This window comes from Scomber scombrus, chromosome 23 (genome assembly GCF_963691925.1).
Source record: "Scomber scombrus chromosome 23, fScoSco1.1, whole genome shotgun sequence".
NCBI classification, from domain to species: Eukaryota; Metazoa; Chordata; class Actinopteri; order Scombriformes; family Scombridae; genus Scomber; species Scomber scombrus.
The window spans coordinates 9,039,467-9,059,879 of NC_084992.1; the positions used below are offsets into that span (position 1 = coordinate 9,039,467).

A 20,413-nucleotide genomic window follows, 5' to 3' on the forward strand; every position below is an offset into this window, starting at 1 on the left:
TCAAACAATTGGTGCCACAATCCTGCTTCATTAGCACTTACCTCTTTCGCACCGGTCACAGAGTAGGCATGTCCCTTCACTAGCTTCTTGAAGGTGACGGCTTCCATGTCTAATTTGCTAGTGATCTGGGGATGAGAGAAGCACATGCAGAGTCAGCTCAGTCTGCAGCACGAGTCGCACAAATCAGAATGACGTCCACAAAGATAAAGGAAAGTACAACAATACTACACATGAGACAGACGCAGGCGGCCGTCACAGTCGCCCTCATGACACGGCTCATTCATTAACACCATTCGACTTCACAGGGTGAGAACAAAGACACAGGCAGTCACACTAAGTCTTGTATGTGTGTAACCCGATTGAGATGAAATGCAACATGATGTCAGCTGCAAATGTGATGACATTCAAAGACAACTGAGCGATATACGCAATGTTGTCAAACTGGATTTCACATTTAATCGCATACCAAATATGAACTTTGACTTACAAGCACATCATCATTTTTCTTAAATTTCCTTATGTTTAAATTCTTTACACTTGACTTTTGGTCAGGTCTAAAACAACCAGCTCTGTGTTTTATCTATGGTGTTTGTCATCTTTGAAACTTTCCAGACAGATGAGACACTGGCACTTCCTCCTACCCAAAATCAGTAGCATGAGCAAACAAACAGAGTGTGCAAAGTGTCCTATAACAAGAGTGCAATCCCCCCCGTCTGCAAACATTCACTTCACTAAATTAACCTTGATAATAACAGTCAATGTTTGCCAGTTCTGACCTTTCTCTCCCACAGGTTCGCCAGTCTTCGCTGCCCTCTCCTGGAGTCCTTTCAAATGATTTCATTCCCCCATTTTTATTTTACCGAAATTGCACTATTCTCACTTCCCTCAAATCAGCCTCACCTGTCTCGAGCCCACACCATTAATCAGTTTCTCTCTTTTAAATAACAGTTAGTTGTACACCAAGTATACTTTCTGTAAAATATGACACTATGATGTTACTGTAATTAATTAATTAATTAATTAATTAATTAATTATATGAAACAGAGAAAGCAAGCATTTGAGAAGCTGGAACCAGCAAATTTCTGACAGTATTTTGTATTATTGAGTTAAATCAGGCTTAAATTGGGTTAAATTTGAGGTGTGAGGTGAAATAAGTGCATTGAAAGCAGTCAATTGCTTTGAGGAGCAATGAAGCTGAAAAAGGCTGATTCAACTATTGACAAAGTAAAAAAAAAAGTCTTTGATGAATTTCTGTTAATGCCCTATTTGTTCGGGTCAAAGGAATATCTGTACGATCGTTGCAGTACTGACATCAATGGAGCAGCCCAGCAGTGATCCTCTCTCTATGGCCCTGCTGATGATGCTGTGGAGATCAGACGGGGCTTTCCTCAGCTCGTACATCTCCGTCACGCCGCCTGTAAAGTCCTCAAAGCCCTCTGACGTGCTGCCGCCTGACAGAGCCTCATAACATCCGTTCAACCTGGTAACACAACAAGAGGTAAGTGAGAATTTATTGGAGTTTCAGATTGTATTTAGATGTCTTAAGTGGGGGGGCTTCACACATATTATTATAAAAATGCATCATAGGTTGATATTAATGACTTGTCAGTTTATATATAATCAGAGCAGAGAGTACAGTATGTCCCCAATGAGATGAAGCTCAGCCCTTTCTGGTCCACACTGTGCAATAGTCCCATATATGGATGTGTATCTTCATGCTAAGAGTAACATAATAAATCTCACATTTACATCACACTCTTTTAAATCCACCCCTGCTCCGTCACTCCCCCTGTTTCCTCTCTATTCGCCGGGAAGCCCACTTGGCGCATGCTTCTCTGAACAATGCGCTGCTTCACTTTAACAGCTGGACGCATTCACAACTGAGACCACAGCTGCCCACGAGAGCAGCTGCTGCAGTCTCTGGTTACTCAACAAGCTCAACGACGACTTTGAGTGTTTCCCAATCACGCAACATTTCTACATTCAGTTTGGAGGTTTGAACCTGGATTCCCAAGCTAAGATACAGGCTGTTTTATTCATTTTTCATGTATTTATTTTCATTAAAATAAACCTGAACTGAGATTTGAGACTCGTACTGGGACTTGAGCAAACCCATTTTAATGTTGTATTGATATCATGGTAGATTTATTATAAATATGATCTGCTGTTAAATGTATAAAGAACAAGATCTCACAGTTTATGACAGATACTGAAAATGGGAAGAATTACACCAAAATAATCCAAATTATCACTTCAATACAAGTCAACATAAAATTGCTCTAACTTTTATTAATAATAAAATTATTTTAGTTTTAAATGTTCTAAAACGTTGTAAAAATGAATTATTATGGGTTAAATTTCACAGCAGCAAGTCCTCCAACTTGTTCTGCTTCTTATATGATTTAAATACGAATACTTTTACTCAAGAGCAGAATAAGATCTCAACTGCAGCCTTGACAGTCTTACTTGGCGTAGGCCTTTTCAATCAGTGCGCTCCAGAACTCGGTGCCCTCTGCTGAGTGTACGAACAGCAGCTTCCCGTCTTTCACCGGCAGCCGGTCGTCAATCACCACCTCCACCCATTCGCCAAACTGCCAGAACTGCATGAAAAAACAGCAGAGAAGACCAACATTAGGATACATGAATATAAATTAGATACACAATACATCAAGAAAGGTCAAGTAACACAATATATGACGATATAACAGTGAACATGTTGCATTTTAAATATTATATAATATGAGGGTATAAAGTTGAATGTCATATTATAAAAAAAGAAGTTGGGCTTTGGGTTTCGATCACAAATCAATCGGCCTTATATTATTTCTGCTGCTGTATAATCTATCATGAAGCCGACTTGATCTTATTACAGATGTTTTTCATAACTCAGCTCAAATTTTCATTAGTTTGAAACATTCAGCACAGTAAAAGGACAAAGAGGAAAAACAATCTGCAGCCTATCCCAAAAAGGGGACAGACGTGTGAAATTGAAAAGACATTTGAAACTATAGCCGAGACTCTGTTTGAGTTTCAACCCAGAAGTGAACATTAAACTCTACTTGAAGTCTCTCTCCAGCATCTTCACCAGTAATGTCTTTAATAAATACAAGTCCTGCAGGCTCATATTCACCTACAATCTGGGAGCTAATCAATTATCTCGTGCAGATGATTTATAACCAGTAGATCAGCTTCATCACAAACTAAAAAACCTCAGACAGGTTCTTAGAAATGTAAATTAAAATCTGAAACAGGGCTCTGAAATGTGAGGTTGTCTGAATTGTTAGGCCACAACAGATGTGGCTGTGTTGCCAGCAGGGAGCAGAAGAGACAAGAGAAAAGCTGCATGAAAGGGGAGGTGGTTGGTTTGTGTGTGTTTGTGTGTGTGTGTGTGGGGGGGGGGGGGACAGTATGACCTCAGGCTGGAGTACATGTACCAAAAGAACTGGTTCAAGAGAGGTCAAAATAAGCAACGTAAATGTGTGTGGAGTCCTTGTGGTTGACTCCTGCTGGTTCCCTAGCAACAAAACCAAAAAAACATGCTTCATAATTGAAAAGACATGCAGATTACTTCCCATCAGAGTTCTACCTGAGGGCTGCTGAGAGTTTATCGGCTGTTGTTTTGATTTAATTATTAACCAAATAGAGAAAAGCACTAAGAATCTTTTTTTATTTTTTATTCACATGTCTTGTTTCAACCACAAAACAAATGGGCTAATACTTCATTTTGTGGTTGGAGACACTTAAACTAAAATGTTAGTTTACGACATTGTGTGCAAATTTGGAAAACTGAGAAACCAGTTGCACTTCCCTCGAGGCAGTAACGTAATAAAACTCTAAAAAAGAGGAGCTCACAGTCCAGCAATACAGAGCTATGAAAGAAATAGTTCTCTGTCAGGGTAATTCGATTAGTAGAGAGAAGAGAGAAGACAGAGAAAGAGGGAGGAGAGAGTTTTAAGGATTGTCTTTGGGCAAATAAAAAGCTGCAGCTGGAGTGTGTGTGTGTGTGTGTGTGTGTGTGTGTGTGTGTGTGTGTGTGTGTGTGTGTGTGTGTGTGTGTGTGTGTGTGTGTGTGTGTGTGTGTGTGTGTGTGTGTGTGCATGCATCTACTTGCATCAATGAGTGAGTGGCCTGTGTTCTTATGTGTTTCATGATGTAATGTGAGTACAGCATGGGTGATTTCAGGGCGCCTTGCAGAGCTGATGAGAATATGCACAGACTCGCACGTATATCCACACACACTTGCCGCCGGCATACATGCAGACACACACATGACTTTTTCATTTCACACTGACACCGCAGAGCCCTTATCTCACATCGATGTTTAAGCAACACCTAGCATCACTGAAGGAAATGAGCTCTTACCACATGTATCATGACTTGCAATTAGTCAGCATTGGAGCTTGAGAAAACCTCTCATAGCGCAGCTCAACAAAATTTTGACACACTCGGTGTAGAATATGAGCGATGATAAAAATATCATAAAGGATTCTGCCCCAGTTAACGCTTTGATTTTTTATTTCCTGCTTAGATTGCCTTGTTTATAATTTATTCTTTCTCCTTTTGTCTGCCTTTCTCAGCCTCCTTCTGTCTCCTACTTCTTAAACCAATTAGGTTTCCCACTGCCGCTTTCCCACTGCTCGTGATTACATTTTTGGGATGACTCATCCAGGTCTGGATAATTTATCCAAGGGGCTTAAAGGATCCAAACTGACACAAAATGGGAATCCCTGGAAGACTCAGCAGCACACAAAAGGAGAACAAGAGAGTGGAAACATGCTCAAAAAGAAGAGAAAGTACAAGTAATGGAAACAAGGGAGAATAAAAACATGTATTGGCTGAAATTCAAACTGCATGAAGAGGGGCTGATACTGAAACATGAACACATACAGGCAAACAGAAGTAAGAAAATAGGCCAACTCATTCTAAATGGGGGGCGGCTGAATGTATTTACGACACATTTAGCTTTCATGCACATACATTAAACACATACATGCATTTATAAGCCTTCAGAGCAAATGAGAGTATTATTTCCACTCATTCTAGCAGAGAGAAAGACAGAGAGAGTCTGTGTGTGTGCATGTTTGTGTGTACATGTGTGTGTGTGTGTGTGTGTGTGTGTGTGTGTGTACATGGAAGACAGCTGAATTCGACATTGCAAAACTGAACACAGCGTTTCTGGAAATAATTAGTGAAAAATGAGCCAAATATTCTGCCTTCCCTTGGCTGACTTCTCCGCAACTGAGTCACCAGCCCCAGCAGACATGTGAAATTGTGTGTGTGCTTGTATGTTTGTGTTTGTGTGTGTATGTTTGTGAGATGGTATTAATTGATCCTTTCATATCAGATGCAGAATAAGGATCAAGGGCGCTTCAGAAAACGCTTCAGAAAAGTGAAAGATTACAGAAAAAATGCTTCAAACTAAATTTTTAGGGTTGACGAAGGAATTCTGTGTCCGATACTGTGTGTGTGTGTGTGTGTGTGTGTGTGTGTGTGTGTGTGTGTGTGTGTGTGTGTGTGTGTGTGTGTGTGTGTGTGTGTGTGTGTGTGTGTGTGTGTGTGTGTGTGTGTGTGTGTGTGTGTTTGTGTGAACCGTATGTGCAACTGCCGGCAGCTTACAGCATCCAGTGTGATTTGTCAGTCTTCTAGTATAGCAGCTTCCATCACTGCGTAAATAGGCTAGCATAAGTGATTCATGGTTGTCTGTGTGTGTATGTGTGTGTGTGTGTGTGTATGTATATGTGTATATGTGTTCTACATTATAGGTCAGTTCCTTTGCATGCCATATGTGGCTTTGAAGTGTGAGTGCCTCCCCCTCTGCTCTATGTGTCGCTTCCTCCTGTCCTCCCTCTGTCTCTCCTCCTTTTTGCCTCCCTGACACTTTCTCTCTCTCTCTCCCTCTCTTCCTCTCTATGCTATGTCAACACTTGGCGGGCTTGCAGTCTGGTTGGCACAGCACTCAATGCATCAGACAGAGCAGTTGACTCAGCTCAAAGGCCTCTGTGACAAAGCATGCTGAGATGGTTGGGTTTTAGTGATGACAAAACATTTAAAACTTGCTTGTTTCTTACTCATAAAATGTAAAAGAAACAATTAAATAACCCAGATTTCATGCATCTTCACTTTCTTAATCCGCTCTGGTTGTTTTTTGCAGCTCTTTTGTTGCATTCTGAGCACTTGAGCAACACCGGAGATGAGCTTGTATGAGATCAGACGAGTGTAAACACAGACACACACTAAAACACGGATAATGAGGCATGTGAGCTTACTGGACAGACACACACTCCTCCATATTCCATTATCCCATCATTAACAAAGAGAATAAAAGATTTCCCACTCAACTCACTGCAGTCTTATAAACTCTTCTCTACAGTTTAGTAATCTGTGCTCTGACATTATTCATGCTTACATAATGTAGGCCAGCTACTGAACCTTGGTTAAGTTGCTTCTGAAAAAAGCTGAAGCAAGTAAATTCCTAAAATGCATCATGAGAGAAAAAGCCTATAACCATTCTTAAGGCTGGATGGACACCAGAGGAACAACATTGTTGGATGAATGAAAAATATGATTGCTAATGCAGCCGGAAATGTAAGCGCAGTGTCAGTTTCTTGCAAAGCTCTCAAGTCTCAAACATTTCAACCAGTTCACACGCTCACACCTCAGGCTGAGAAGTCATGTCACTTGTTAGCTAACAGTTTCTTTTTGTGGCAGCTACCGACCAACATAAGCATTCATTTGGAGTCATGTTTGTTTCCTGTCAAATATTCACTCAAGCTTTAGTATTTATCACATTTATTTGGCTCTTTAGCTGCTAAATGCACAACTACATTCACCAGCTAGCTGCTAACTTTGTCTGCCTGCCTTTTATAGGTCAGGTACAGTCCAAAAATTCATTAAAATGAGTTTCTCAGACTCAACTTGGCTCACAGGCTTGCATTGAACAATCAGGCCTGATAATATGCTAACATCTAGCATGTAAATTAAATATTATAGCATTAATCTTAAGGGTCAGCTGCTTGTGGCTGACAGGACTGTGTTAGTGGTGCTAGATTAAAAGTCAAGGGATCGCCAACAACATCATACAACAAGTTTGCAATTTATATTTCACTAAACAATCGGCTTGTAGCAAAAAGCCAGGCTGACTGCTGCAACAGAACTGTGCAACCAGTTGTTCACATATATGGAGAACAAGTCCTGTTTGTAGTATATGGATAGTATAGTTCCCCTTTAGATCCACGAAACCTAATTGCAATATGGTGCTGCAAACCAAAAAAAAAAAATCAGTCAGGACTGTAATCAGCTCCCGTAAGCTTCACAGTTTCCCCTTTAGACAAAATATCATCAATGCAAGATTAATACAGCTGTGATTTATGACTGTTTGTACTTATACTGTTGTATTCTCCTTGATTTGTTTATGTGTCTAGACTCTTTTGTGGATTATAAAAAAAACTGTGTTGGGTCTAAACTTTGCTAATAAAAGTTTAAGGGAGCTCTGATTCCAGCATGCAGGGACTTTTCTTTTATATCCGTTCTGGCTGTAAAATAAACACCATATTCAAATAGAACCTCTCTTAATAACGAACCAGTGCTGTGAGATTTCCCTATCTCACACTGGACTGACTGTGTGCATTGTTCACCTGAAGAGTGGCTGCAGCACAGAGAGGTTTATAAAGAAGCCGACACCTGTGACACTGCCCCAGAGAGTGTGTGTGTGTGTGTGTGTGTGTGTGTGTGTGTGTGTGTGTGTGTGTGTGTGTGTGTGTGTGTGTGTGTGTGTGTGTGTGTGTGTGTGTGTGTGTGTGTGTGTGTGTGTGTGTGTGTGTGTGTGTGTGTGTGTGTGTGTGAGTATTTGTGTACAAAGCAAAGTTCAGTGGATAAGACCCAGCAGTCTGACAGAGGCTCGCACCACAGAAATAGAATAAAAATAGTTTGTGTTTATGTCACAATGCTGCACGACTGGTCTATCAGGCAGGAGCTACAATAGAACCAGTATATAGATATAGATAGGTAGGTAGATAGGTACGTGGGTAGGTATGTAAATGGACAGATGAAAAGACACTTATTAATCCCAAATGGAAATTGAACTGCTACAGCACTAAATATCTCACGTATATAAAAATAAAAAGAGTAGAAAGAATACAAAGGTCAGTTTATATTGTTATATTGCTACAGTAGGTGTGTGATTGTCCATGGGTGTCAGAACTAGTAAATATTGATACCTGCAACAGCATTTAGAGACAGTACCCCCAAAAATGATGAAAACATTATTAATATACAACGGATGTGATGGATGGTGTAATAAACTAAAAGTCCTGACGGCAGGAGGCTTCCTGTAGCATTCTTTGTGGACATAACTGACCGATTGTATCTACGTTGCAGAGAACTGGGTGTTGGCTCACTTCAGAGGAGTGTGCTTGAATCAGAGGTAAAGCTTCTCCTCCCAGGTAAAGCTTATTGTCTGACTGTCTGGGTGTGGACCTGAGGAGTCATTTATCTTGGATGACTCAATGTTTACAGAGTAAGGAGAGCAGTTTATGACGGAAAATGTGCTGCTTTAAGTCCTCATTCTTAAAGGGAAACTGTGGACAGAGAAAGAGTAGCGACTTCACTGACTCACTGGCAAACACATAAAGTACTCCCAAGCAACTACCTACAATCAATCATTGTTTTCATTATTAAATAATCTATCAATCATTTCATTGTGTGGCCTAAACAATGTCTGAAAATAGAAACTTTTTTTTTTAAACAGAGGAATTTAGTTAGTTTATAATAACAGCAATTGAGAAAACCTGCGAAGAAACTAGAGCCATCAAATATTTGACTTTTTCATCAAATACATTAAACTGTCTTTGATTGATTTTCATCAATGAATTGAAATTGATTAAGTTATTGTTTAAGCACTATGTTTGTCTGAAGCTGCTGAATGGCCAACAGCTGAAAACTGTATGTAGTGGGGAGCTTCTCTCTTTTAATCCTTCTAACAGTACAGATATGAATCAGAGAACTATCTACTGCAGTGCATCCTCCTTAAAATAATTTGTTTTTAAGTGAACTAACAGAATGTAAATGAAAGTATGCTTCTGAACTTTGACAACCGATAGCTGTAACCAGGGCATCTTCCTGTAACTCGATTTCAAAACAGAAATGACATCATACATCTAACCCCGGGTGACTGTTTCAAAAGAGAAAGCACCAAAACTCTTCTACTTCATTCCGGCAGCGCCAAACTATGTTACTGAATTTCTTATAATGGATACATGTGAATTTAAGAAACCCCAAACAAAAATCTAACAAGTAAACCTTTCCGCGATGATTCGGGCCAAAGCAAACACCCTAATCTCACCTTTTGCACAACCACTGTGGTTCCTGACAGGAAATGATACCACAGGAAAGGTTGGGGCAAAAACACACCAAAGAAAGTGAACTATTGACGCTAGTTACTTTGCTGTGGCTCAAACCAAATGTCCACTTTACACCGACTATAGTTCACCGTAATATGGATGACATTGCTGTGAGGTTTCATAATGCACACAGAGAGTATGCATAGGCTGAATAATTTGATTTAGACTGTTATAATCTGAAAGGTTACGATGTGAAAGTCCTAAACTGAGGTCTTTGTCTTGTGGAAATGTAAAATTTAAACATCATTTTGTAACGTAGAATTATTGTTGCTCTTGCCTTTTATTACCGACTTTTGAAGTGCATTTCACTGGAAAATGAGATGCTGTACAAATGTGAAACTGTTGGATTATTTTGTTTCCCACATTGAGGGTTTAATGTGAATTTGGATTAGCGGCCTTTAGCAGCTAATCTAGCAGATATTCTACTTTGCATACCAACCACACCAAATGTAGGAAGTGACGCTGTTTTCACCTGAAAATGAAAGATGCCGGCGTATCCATGACCGAAGCCCTGTCCATGAGGAACCACTCTGTGAAGGAGGTCATCATTTAAGGTCAGTGAGGCGATGGCAGCCAGCAGCCAGCAGTCTCCTGCAGACACACACACACACACATATACATTGACTTGTAGTCCCCTGGATCATAAATCTCTAAAATCCAAAGCCCTGAATGCCCACTATGACAGATGTGACTGTGTGTTAAAAAGATGTCAGTGGGTTGATTATTTAAAACAGGTTTTAATGTGGTAGTCCATTTTACATAAAGATATAATTCATTCGTGCCGCTGAGATTAAACTTGAATGTATTCATGAGAAGATGCTCATAAAACTGGAATTCACCTAGTAACAGCTCAGTGAAAGCAAGACTAAGGAACTATGGTTGTAAATGCCTTCTTGGAGAGGGGCAAGGCACATAGTTCACTGGACTTCAGAGATGGAGAAAAACTACTGCAGCTCCACAACAAGTCTCTGCTGTTGTTTAGCAGGAGTCATAATGAGCTTTGGGCCACTAAATCCTTTTTGTTTATATACACTGCATTGCAACGATTTCCTTATGACTCATTTTTACCATGTTTCTTTTCTTTGCGGTGTCCCAACAACACTCACAGGCTGTGATCTGAGATAATCTTGTCAAATGCAAAAAAACACCCTTACAGGGACAGTTGTGTTATCTGATTTGCTGAGTTCCAAAAAAGTGTAGCAACCCTTTGATTAGAGCAGCTTAATGTTTTGATCGGTCGATTGTTATATTGGTATCATTCATGGCAAAAGTCGTGACTACTCTTACAACTTTGGTTTGGTTTCGTACTTTCATTATTACAATACCGGTGATGATCAACAGTATCACTTGTGTACCAACAGTTATTCTGCCAAGAAAGAGAAGAATTTTCTCCTTTTTAATCTTGTTCCTTCAGTTGAATATTTGAGCTTCACTGTGCAGAATAATCTGCAAAGTCTAACACGCAAAATTAGAGCACATTAATCTGTGGAAACTTTCTCTATATGTGCCATAAAACTGAGTTTAAGGGGTGTACCTGCGAGCACAATATTCTTTTTAATTGAAATATGTCTGAAAGGGATCTTAAACTTGCTTTCTCATTTTCATCACTCAAACAAGTCTTTGTCTTTGTTTGGTGGATTGAGAGCAGGCCGTTTCATTTTATGGTAATATATTTATCCACGAGTTCAGTCTGAACTTGGAAAAATAGCTTTTAGCTTTAGTGCAACTGACTCTTGGAACAAAATGCAGCTCCTCCTTAAAATAAACACGCTTGTACCTTTCGGACATTTTAGAAATTTGATCTTAAACATCCCAACATCTATTTGTAATTGGTTTGTATATATTTTTTCTTTTTTTCTTATTCTATTTTTCTTTTTTGCTGTTCTTGTTGTCCTTGTCTTTGTAATTGTCTCTCAAGTATAAATAAAGGTTATTATTACTACTTATACTCCTATCTGTCATATAAGCTATAAACAGCCTCTAGTAGCAGCTCTGTGGGTCGTGCTGCAGATAACCCCCATAGTGCAGATAAACACTACTTGGTCATGGTGCATTTTGGCTATAAAACTATGTGATGCATCCTGTTTTTCCAGCTCAACATTTCTGAGGTTATTGTTTTGCAATTCAACTTCTCCTTGAGGTATTGACGGGGGGGGGGGGGCTTTAAGTATTTCATCTGGAAATGAGGGGAAGTCGTTTGCTGTGCCACTACTGTGCTGCCAGAGCTGCTGGAACAGAGGGGGGGGGTGGCCTTGTTTACAGATGTGAAGCAGAGAAACAAAGCATGAATTATACATGGAGCTCTGAGTCAAGCAGGAAACATCTCAGGCAATAAAGTGGCACTGCCGACTGATTGACTGTTAAGTATTTCTCTCTCCTTCAGGCTGCCTGTCTCCATCTGTCATTCATACCTGGATTCAGTTTGCTCTGTCTACTTTGATCGCTTACTTTTTAATTCATATGTAACCTAGCGTGTTGACTAAAGAGCTCTCTCTTATTCACAGCTTAAGACTGGCTCATAGTGAGAGGAATTCCCATTGGTCTAGTACACCAATCTTGGCCAAAAATATCACAATATACAATATTTAAAGTGGCACTTCATCATTTTTACAGAGACCAGATTATTCATCATAGGAAAACTACTCAGCCATTGAAAAAACAACTACATAAGATTTTTATGGCTCTAGATTGAGCTTTTTAAAGCCTGAAAAAATAACACAACTCAGACTTCAAATGATTAATCAAACAGTTTTAATGCTGATTTTTGTTGTCTAGTTACACCTTCAAGTTGCCTGACCAAAACTAAATGATCATCAAATTGAATTCACCTTAGAGCTGAAACATGCCTCTTTATCTGCATGTTAGCAAACATGCAGGGGTGTAATTAGTTGATGTCATTTATATTAAGTGCCCATGTCATCTGTGTTTGTTAGAGGAGAGTGAAGCGTTACTTATTCATGTCTTACATCCAGACTTGTACAGCTAAACTAGGGATCACAACTGGCAACCTTCTAGTCAATCGCTTGTTTAGTGGGACTCACCCAGAGCTCCCTGACAGATGTCTGTGCGAGTCGCTCCATCCACGATGAACTCAGGGCGCTGGCAGAGCTCCTGTCGAGTACACACACACACATACACACACACACACAAAGAAAACATACAAATTAGAGCTTTTCTGGCCATTGAACATACATTAAATGCACAAAGTCAGCATACTGACTAAATAATGTTACACAGCACTTTTCTATTTTAAGTTTGGTAACATTTGCTAACATTAGCCGCCACAAGTTACTGGTTATATCAGACCAGAGCAACAGTCTGGTTATTTCTGGTCAAAGTTAGCACACAAATCTGGCAACCCCACAACAAAGATGTGACCTCTGAGATGTTCAACGATGGTCAAGAAATGGCTCCTAAAACCACAATGTCTTGTTTTAAGATGAATATTTGTTGCTTTATCAGTTTATTGAATATAATTATCAATTATGACAGCTGTTTTTTTTTGTTTTACTTTTGACTTCTAATTTCTTCTAGTCTGTGTACTAATGTAAGCTACACACACACACAAAGCTATCTCCCCTTAGCAGTATTCCTATTCAGCTTTGAATGAAATGGGTAATAAGTGTATTTTCCTAAATGTAGAGCCGCTCCTTTAAAAAAAATTGAATGAATCAGACTTTATTTGTATAGCACTTTTCATACAAACAAAATGTTGAAGTGATTCACACAACAAATCAATAGCTCTCCTCCCCAACTCATTCACACACAAAGTGATTAATGACTTTGTATTGAATGAAACAGGAACTGAGGAAAATGAACACCAGACTTCTTTGAGGAACTGCAAAGATAACATAATAAAGACTTGTAATGCATTCTAGTGTTACTTCTACGTCTCTTACTCAGCATGTTGAGTGTCGAGCGTGCAAAACCCCGCATGAAGCTATAAAAAGAAATTCTCCTCATGCTCCATAAACAAACACGTGCACACGCAGACCGCATAACACGTGGGTGAGTTCACAGAAACCATCACACACACACAAACACACACACACAGAGGCTTAAATTCACACAAAACCTCACACAAAGCACATTTTTTGGGAAAAGGGAAATGTGAACACCATGAACCCTCTTATGCAGCGTTAATATTACAGATCCTTTGGTGCAGGAGAGGGGCATGCATTATGAAACATCAAACTTTTTGGAGAAGTGAGACCACGGGAGGCATTAGACCACACAGAAACCCACAGGATACACTGAGGTCTACACACTGACAAGCACACGGCTGCTCTCGCACACTCAAATGGAAGCTGCGAAGAAAAGCGAAGAGGCTGCAGTCACGCTAATGATCACGACCTGAGAGCTTTTCAGATCACGACTCGTCTCGCTGCTCCATTATGGGACTTAAAAGAAGCGACCTGTCACGGTATGAGAGAATCAAACTGTACTGAGACTGTGCTGTCTTCAGGGCTGCCGTGGTAACGCCTAACGGAGACAGTACCACTTCAGTCTCTGGTGTCGTATTCAGCTACACGGAGAACCCCAGTGTATATTTATAATGTAAAATGCAGTGATGAGATGCAGAGACAGGCAAGCAGAAAAGGACTGGACATTTAGGGAGATAGTTGTAATGAAAAGGACATAAAGGGGCAGTTCACCCCAGAGAGGATGTTCAGTCATTGTCTGCTTGATTCTGCAGTCATCTCAGTGCCATCACATTTTTGTCTTGAACTAACAAAGTTAAAGTACCATTCCTGTGTTTTGCATGCTTTTTTGTGTTCTTCATCTCACATACAGGGCCTACTTTCAATCCTCCTGACATTTTTTCAGAGGCAACAAAACACTTTTAGATTGAAAAATGTGCTATTTCTGTCCTTAAGGAAAGCATTTGTTTACGTTCATGACTTTCAGTATGTAAAGTTACATCTGCAGTTGAAATGGTGCATTGCTTTGTTCTCATTTTCGATTGCAGGCTGAACGCTGAGATTTGAGAGCTGCCTGACAAACAGCATTGTAACTAAAGGAGACAAAGAAAGAGATCAACAAAGGAGAACTAGAACACGGGCAACGAAACAAATTAAAAAGGTTTCAGTTTGGCAGCAGGCAACTGTAAAATGTGCTTTACACCGAGCGCTTCACTGCACCAACTAGTTAAAATGTTTAATGAAGCAGAGAAAGCTGCATTACCAACAAACATCATTTAAATTGACAGAATAAATGATGTGGCTGCAGGTTGCATTTTATAATATAACACCACGAGCTCAAACAACAGCTGCCTGGATGGTGAGAAAACGATTTGTTGACATTTGAAAACCTATGATGATGCAAAAAGTGTCTGATGTATACATGGGACTTGTAATAAATTGGATAAAAATGCATGTGGTTATCTTTTATCTATGAAACACTATAGTTAGTGTAGTTAGCATTGTAGCCAAACAATCTACATTTTGGTGCCAAAGTCAAATATTCACCAGATTATCTTCTATATTTTCCTCAATGAAAGCATCCAGTCATCCCTACTTTGACAAAATTTGGCCAACAAAAATGTGATCAGTTCATCAAAACTTATAATCAATAAACATATCTTAATAGGCGTTCCACAGAGTTCTCCGACCCCCCCTCCATTTCTCACCGTGGGCCTCATCCAGCGGACTCCGTAGGTCTTGGAGGATTTCGCGCCGAGCTCCTTGAATCCCAGAGACGAAGCCGCACACGGGAACAAGTTATCCTCGAACACCCTGCCACTCTGGAGACACTGAGCTTTCAGAGACTCATAATCCTGACCCAGAAACTTCACCGCTTTGTGGTTCTGCCCCAGACCTTCATCCCGATCCCACTGGCTCCTCAGCCGGGCGGCCATGCCTGTGGCGTAAATGCGCTCCTCCATCCTGAGCTTGTGGGGTTAGAAGTCACCGTTGGAATTTTTGTATGTGTGGAACCACGATAAGATAAAAGGATGTATACGTGATTAATAAAACAACTGTGACTTCTTGAAGCTACAGTTTTAACGTAAAGCTCTGCAGCAGCACTGATCTAAATCTGATATAAGTTGGTGAAGGCTCCGAGGCTCGATCATAAATCAGTATGAAACATCAGTAGCCATTAAGAGGCTATGAAATATTGATAAGAGTATGCTGCTACGTGGCTGTGGTGCTTGTGGTTCAGCTGTAGCCGGAGATGCTTCAGATGCAATAACAATCACAAGTGCAGGGGCTCAGAATGTAGACACTAGGTTCACAGTGAGGGCAGATCTCATCCTAATCACCAATCACTGCTGTTTTTTCATCCAAACGTTGGACGCCGACAGGAGCACAGACTGCTGGTCCCTTCTTGTCCCACCAGTTGCTGAAACCTAAAAAAACAACAGAAGTCACAAATGAAATCCTGAACACAGAAAGTACGTCAAAGATGCAAGTCCATACAAAGCTCTATACCAGTGTATTTAGCACAGACAAAAGAAGCAGCCCTATACACCCTGTATGCACACATTCAGGGTTTAAAGCCGTCCCCTATTTCTTCTCAGTCAACCACATACACACATGCTAGCTATGCATAGCACAAGGATTACTCACAATGGGCATAACAGTGCTACTTTAACGTTGTGGTGCAGAATGTGTGCAGAGTGTCAGTCATAAACTCATTAAAGTCAATGTTTAATCAGACAAATGTATCTATTAAAGTGCTGTGGAAGGTAACTGTATGTGTGTGTGTGTGTGTGTGTGTGTGTGTGTGTGTGTGTGTGTGTGTGTGTGTGTGTGTGTGTGTGTGTGTGTGTGTGTGTGTGTGTGTGTGTGTGTGTGTGTGTGTGTGTGTGTAGTAACTGTACACAGGGCTGTCAGAGGCTGCGGTTTTGTGTGAATCTTGATGCACAATGAAGGCAGCACGAGACAAGCAGAGAACAAGCAAAAGCTCTCTGAGACTCTTTAATTAAGCACAGCCAGGTAGCGTGAGCCGTCAGTGCCACCGACAGAACTGGAACTTCAGAAACAATACATGTGTCTCTATTTTTGTCTAACACACAAACAGGCTTATTTTTAACATCACTCCTCTTTTTTATATATATATATATTTGTTTTGGCTCTCTACCTCAACTCTCTGCTATCCAAACTGAACACTCTTCCTGTTTCAAGACTCAGCCGCCAGTCAGATCAGACTCTGGGAGGGTTTGGCTCTCATTGGTTCAGAGAGTGTGGTAGAGCTCCGTTACAGTTTCCACTGCTGTGTTTGTGAACCACACCCATTAAATATGGCCCAGAAAACTCTTCCTGCTAGCAGAACATGTAGCTACAACATCTGGTGCTCGGGCTTTTGTTTTATTGACAGTTAAGTTATGAGGAAGTGTGTGAGAGCCATTGCTTTAACTACACTCTCTGCTGCTAGTAGATGTGGCCTAAAACTACCAGCTACTATGACTCCTGTTACCATCTACCTCCACAAATATTATTAGTAAAACCACGACAACCACAGTCACTTTGACCACCACTAATGATTTTAGTACTTGTTAGCATTGGGTTCCAGTTACAAAGTATTAAAAACTATGAAGTGAATGCTGACATTTATTTGCTCAGATGTGTAATCCTCATTACTTATTGCTTGATCAAACTGTTTCTGATTGAAATCACTATTTTGCAAACTCTAGACTACTTTATTTAAAGTCAACATGAATAGATGTCACGACTTCAACGTCCTGTAAAACAAAGCATCTTAAAAGATGATATTATAACTGCCTAGTGGGTGTAAATTCAAATTTCAACCAGTAAAACCTTCATAAATCTTTAAGCATCCTCTCTTGTCCACTTATCACTTAAACTAAAATTGTGTTACTGTCCCCAAACTGATATCTTATTGGTTTAAACTTGCCAATAATCCCTCCCTGCACTATGTTCAGCCCCAAAATCCTGTTTCAACAGAAAATACCTCAACTCAAGGAAGTAAGAGTATCATTTCATGACGACTTTAAAGCTCTTGTACGGCTGCTTGTGTTTAAAAATTAACATTTGAGAACTCTGGAGTCTTTTGATGAATGAAATAAAGTGTCATATTCTTTAAAATAAGCAATAAAAAAGTATCAGTATTTAAATTCAGGTATTGTATCAACAACAATATAAAAATGTGAAATATCCCTAGCCTTACTACTACTACTGTCTTTATGAATGCTGTTACTTTCACTCTGACAACAACCGACAACACCAGTGTGTTGTTTACTTTATTTGTGTCATGCACATATAAATGCACAGCCCACATGGGCTTATAACAACAACTATACCGTTTAAGTGGTTAAACAGTACGTCAGAAAAGATCATAATATCTTAAATAAAACATTATACTTTAAACAAAGAACTCTGTCTCTTCTCCCAAGATATCTACCACGAGCTTTTATCTGTTATAATGCTTTAGTCAGAAGATGTTTGCAGAAATGAAGGACGTTTTACTAAGAATTATAGTCCTTAACTCATCGTCTCAGTTACATAACAACCAAAGGATTTCCTTTTCTTGCACACGGTTTGCAATGGCTGTCACAAATAATGTCAAATATAACCTGTTTTGAACAATAACAAGAAAATGTGGGTATGCATAATGCAACATTCCCAAAGCTGCAAGCATTGCTACTACTATATCTATTAGTTCTGCTTCTTCCACTACTGCAGCTGCAGCTACTACATCTACTGTTATTATTGCAGCAACACACATATTATAATGAAAAGCTACAATTGGTCTACTTAGATTTAATTCAGCCTGATTGCTCCCACAGTGCATGGCAACAACTAACTACATGGCATGAGTTTTAGCATTTTTATTACAGTTATCAAATAAAATCAGCAGCCAGTGTAGAAGCTCTGGTTTTACTGTAACCAACAATAAAGTGCAACAACTCTCTGCATGTTCCGCCACAGCATCCAGACCATTTGGTGGTTTTATTTTAGTCTTTAATGTCTCTGCATGCGTGTTATCGGGGCGCTCTCTGACCAAAGTGACTTCAATTTGCCTATAATGAATATTTTATTTCCCTTCATATGTGAAACACACTTACACACAAACACACACACACACACACACACACACACACATAGAGGTAGTGACATCTATGAGAAATGACAAGCAGTAGTCTACATGTCCAGACACATAAAGGAAAGCTCCCTTGCTTTTCACCAGCATCTCTGTTGGTACAGCTAACTGTATCAACAGAGATGAGTAACTGAATAATAAAGCAAAAATATTCAAAGATAATTCAAAACAGATGAAGAAATGATCCGACCAAATGGAAACGTACATTTTCAACCACCCCGCAACATAGTGAGTTCATGTGTTATCTCACAGTCGTGCACTGAAATAACTCCAAAGGCATCAGTATGATATTTCCTCCATAACACACCGTGTAATGAATTGCAGCCATACTCTAAGTGACCAACATGATCACAGTCAACACAGTCACTGAGCTCAGCCTTTACTAAAGGAGCAACTAGGTTACATACACATTAGGTCATGAATAGCTGTTATTATTATTATGCAATTTGTAAAAAAGATATGCAGCTATTAAAGATACTGTATGTGATGACATATATGGGACACACAGTGGGTCACATGAGTTTAGCTGCAGACACACACACACACACACACACATATTTTGAATATACTGTGTGTTTCACTGCTGTGTTTCTAGGTCTGGCGTGTCAGTGGTTTCCTCATGACCCAGTGAGGGGCTGCTTAAATACATACTAGTAGCAGCTAAGTAATGCCTGTGGGTGTGTGAGGTCCAATGTTTATACTGTGAGTAAGCATTCTGGATGCCTCCGGTGTATTTCTGTAGGCAGGGCTCAACCAAACACTGTGAAATCAAATATCCAAAGTGTCTTTCGTTTGAAGCCATGGAGAAAATAGACCTGCACAGAAACTAGACACGCACAGTGTGCACTAGACAACATTAATGCTGACTGTAGGACTGATTTCCTTTTTTTTTAAATGAAAGTTGGATCATGCAACAGCCTTCACAGATACTTAAAAACATGCTGAACAAGTAGATTACACCCATTCTGTTTCAAGTGGTTTAACTTTACTGAATATCAGCCCACTTTTTGTGTATTTTAAAGCATATCCTCATGCGTAAAACTTTAAGGTGGGCATATGTCTCATTCAGATAAGCATTGTGGAGGTAGGTGTGGTCCCTGAGCACAGACACAATTTCCAGCTGTCTAATAACTGCAAATTGTCAACATTTCAAGTTGACCAACACGAACAGCTGGGCAAACCCTCCCTTCACGAGATGAAAATGACAGCGACAACAGATTTTGCGCAACTAAAGCGCGGAACATCTGCAGATTTTCACGGTTTGTTTTTTTCATGGAGTCGTGAAAACTGTGATCATTAGCGAGGACGCTGTTTTACATGATTGGTTACAGTTTTTGAATTTGCAAAGGCTCACAAACTTTAAGCTCTCCTCATCCAAAAAAAAAAAAAGAAAAAAAGAAAAAAGTTAAGACCAGGATGTTAAAAGCATTTGGAGATATCCTGTTAATCTTCTAACAGCGCGACACATAGTCTACTGTTGAGTGTATGCGTAAAGTAAAGACAGTGTTGATGAATTCATATTTACCTTGCCGGTTGTTTCCTTTAAAATGCAGCTATTTTGACATTCAGTTTGCCTCCATGTTTAGTGTAGCTCTGTCCCCTCCCCTGATCTCTACCACCGCTTATTATTTAGAAACGCCCTGCTGTCTGATCTATTGGATCCAACGTGCCCCTCTCTCTGTGCGTCTGCGCAGTGCCAACATACAGCCGCTAGAAGGGAGGTCTTCAAACTCTCTTTGGGCTTTCATGTAGCTCATCTGTTTGGAGCTTATGCTACTTTATGAAGCACTCTAATCTTGTTATCTCAGCAAACTGTTTTCATACTGCTGCGCCTTGCAATGGAAGTTATTGTGTTAAAAGAAGCAGAGTCTACTTTTTTTTTGTCCAATAGTGAAGTAAATTATTCAGTTTACTCAATTACTGTTCTTTCATGTAATTTTGAGGTTTGAGG

At 39.8% G+C, this 20,413-nt stretch overlaps 1 protein-coding gene across 1 annotated transcript in view; it reads right to left on the minus strand.

Moving 5' to 3' along the window:
* The window catches only part of capn1 (calpain 1), a 30,116-nt gene extending 10,017 nt beyond the window's left edge, over window positions 1-20,099 (minus strand). Inside the window, exons 1-7 of the mRNA XM_062444567.1 lie at window positions 19,988-20,099; window positions 15,029-15,748; window positions 12,441-12,510; window positions 9,872-9,990; window positions 2,468-2,601; window positions 1,313-1,481; window positions 42-125 (exon numbers count right to left, since the gene is read on the minus strand). Coding sequence (XP_062300551.1) covers window positions 42-125; window positions 1,313-1,481; window positions 2,468-2,601; window positions 9,872-9,990; window positions 12,441-12,510; window positions 15,029-15,283 — 831 coding nt within the window. The 5' untranslated portion in view covers window positions 15,284-15,748; window positions 19,988-20,099. The remainder of the gene's footprint in view (window positions 1-41; window positions 126-1,312; window positions 1,482-2,467; window positions 2,602-9,871; window positions 9,991-12,440; window positions 12,511-15,028; window positions 15,749-19,987) is intronic.
* Window positions 20,100-20,413: the final 314 nt, after the last annotated feature.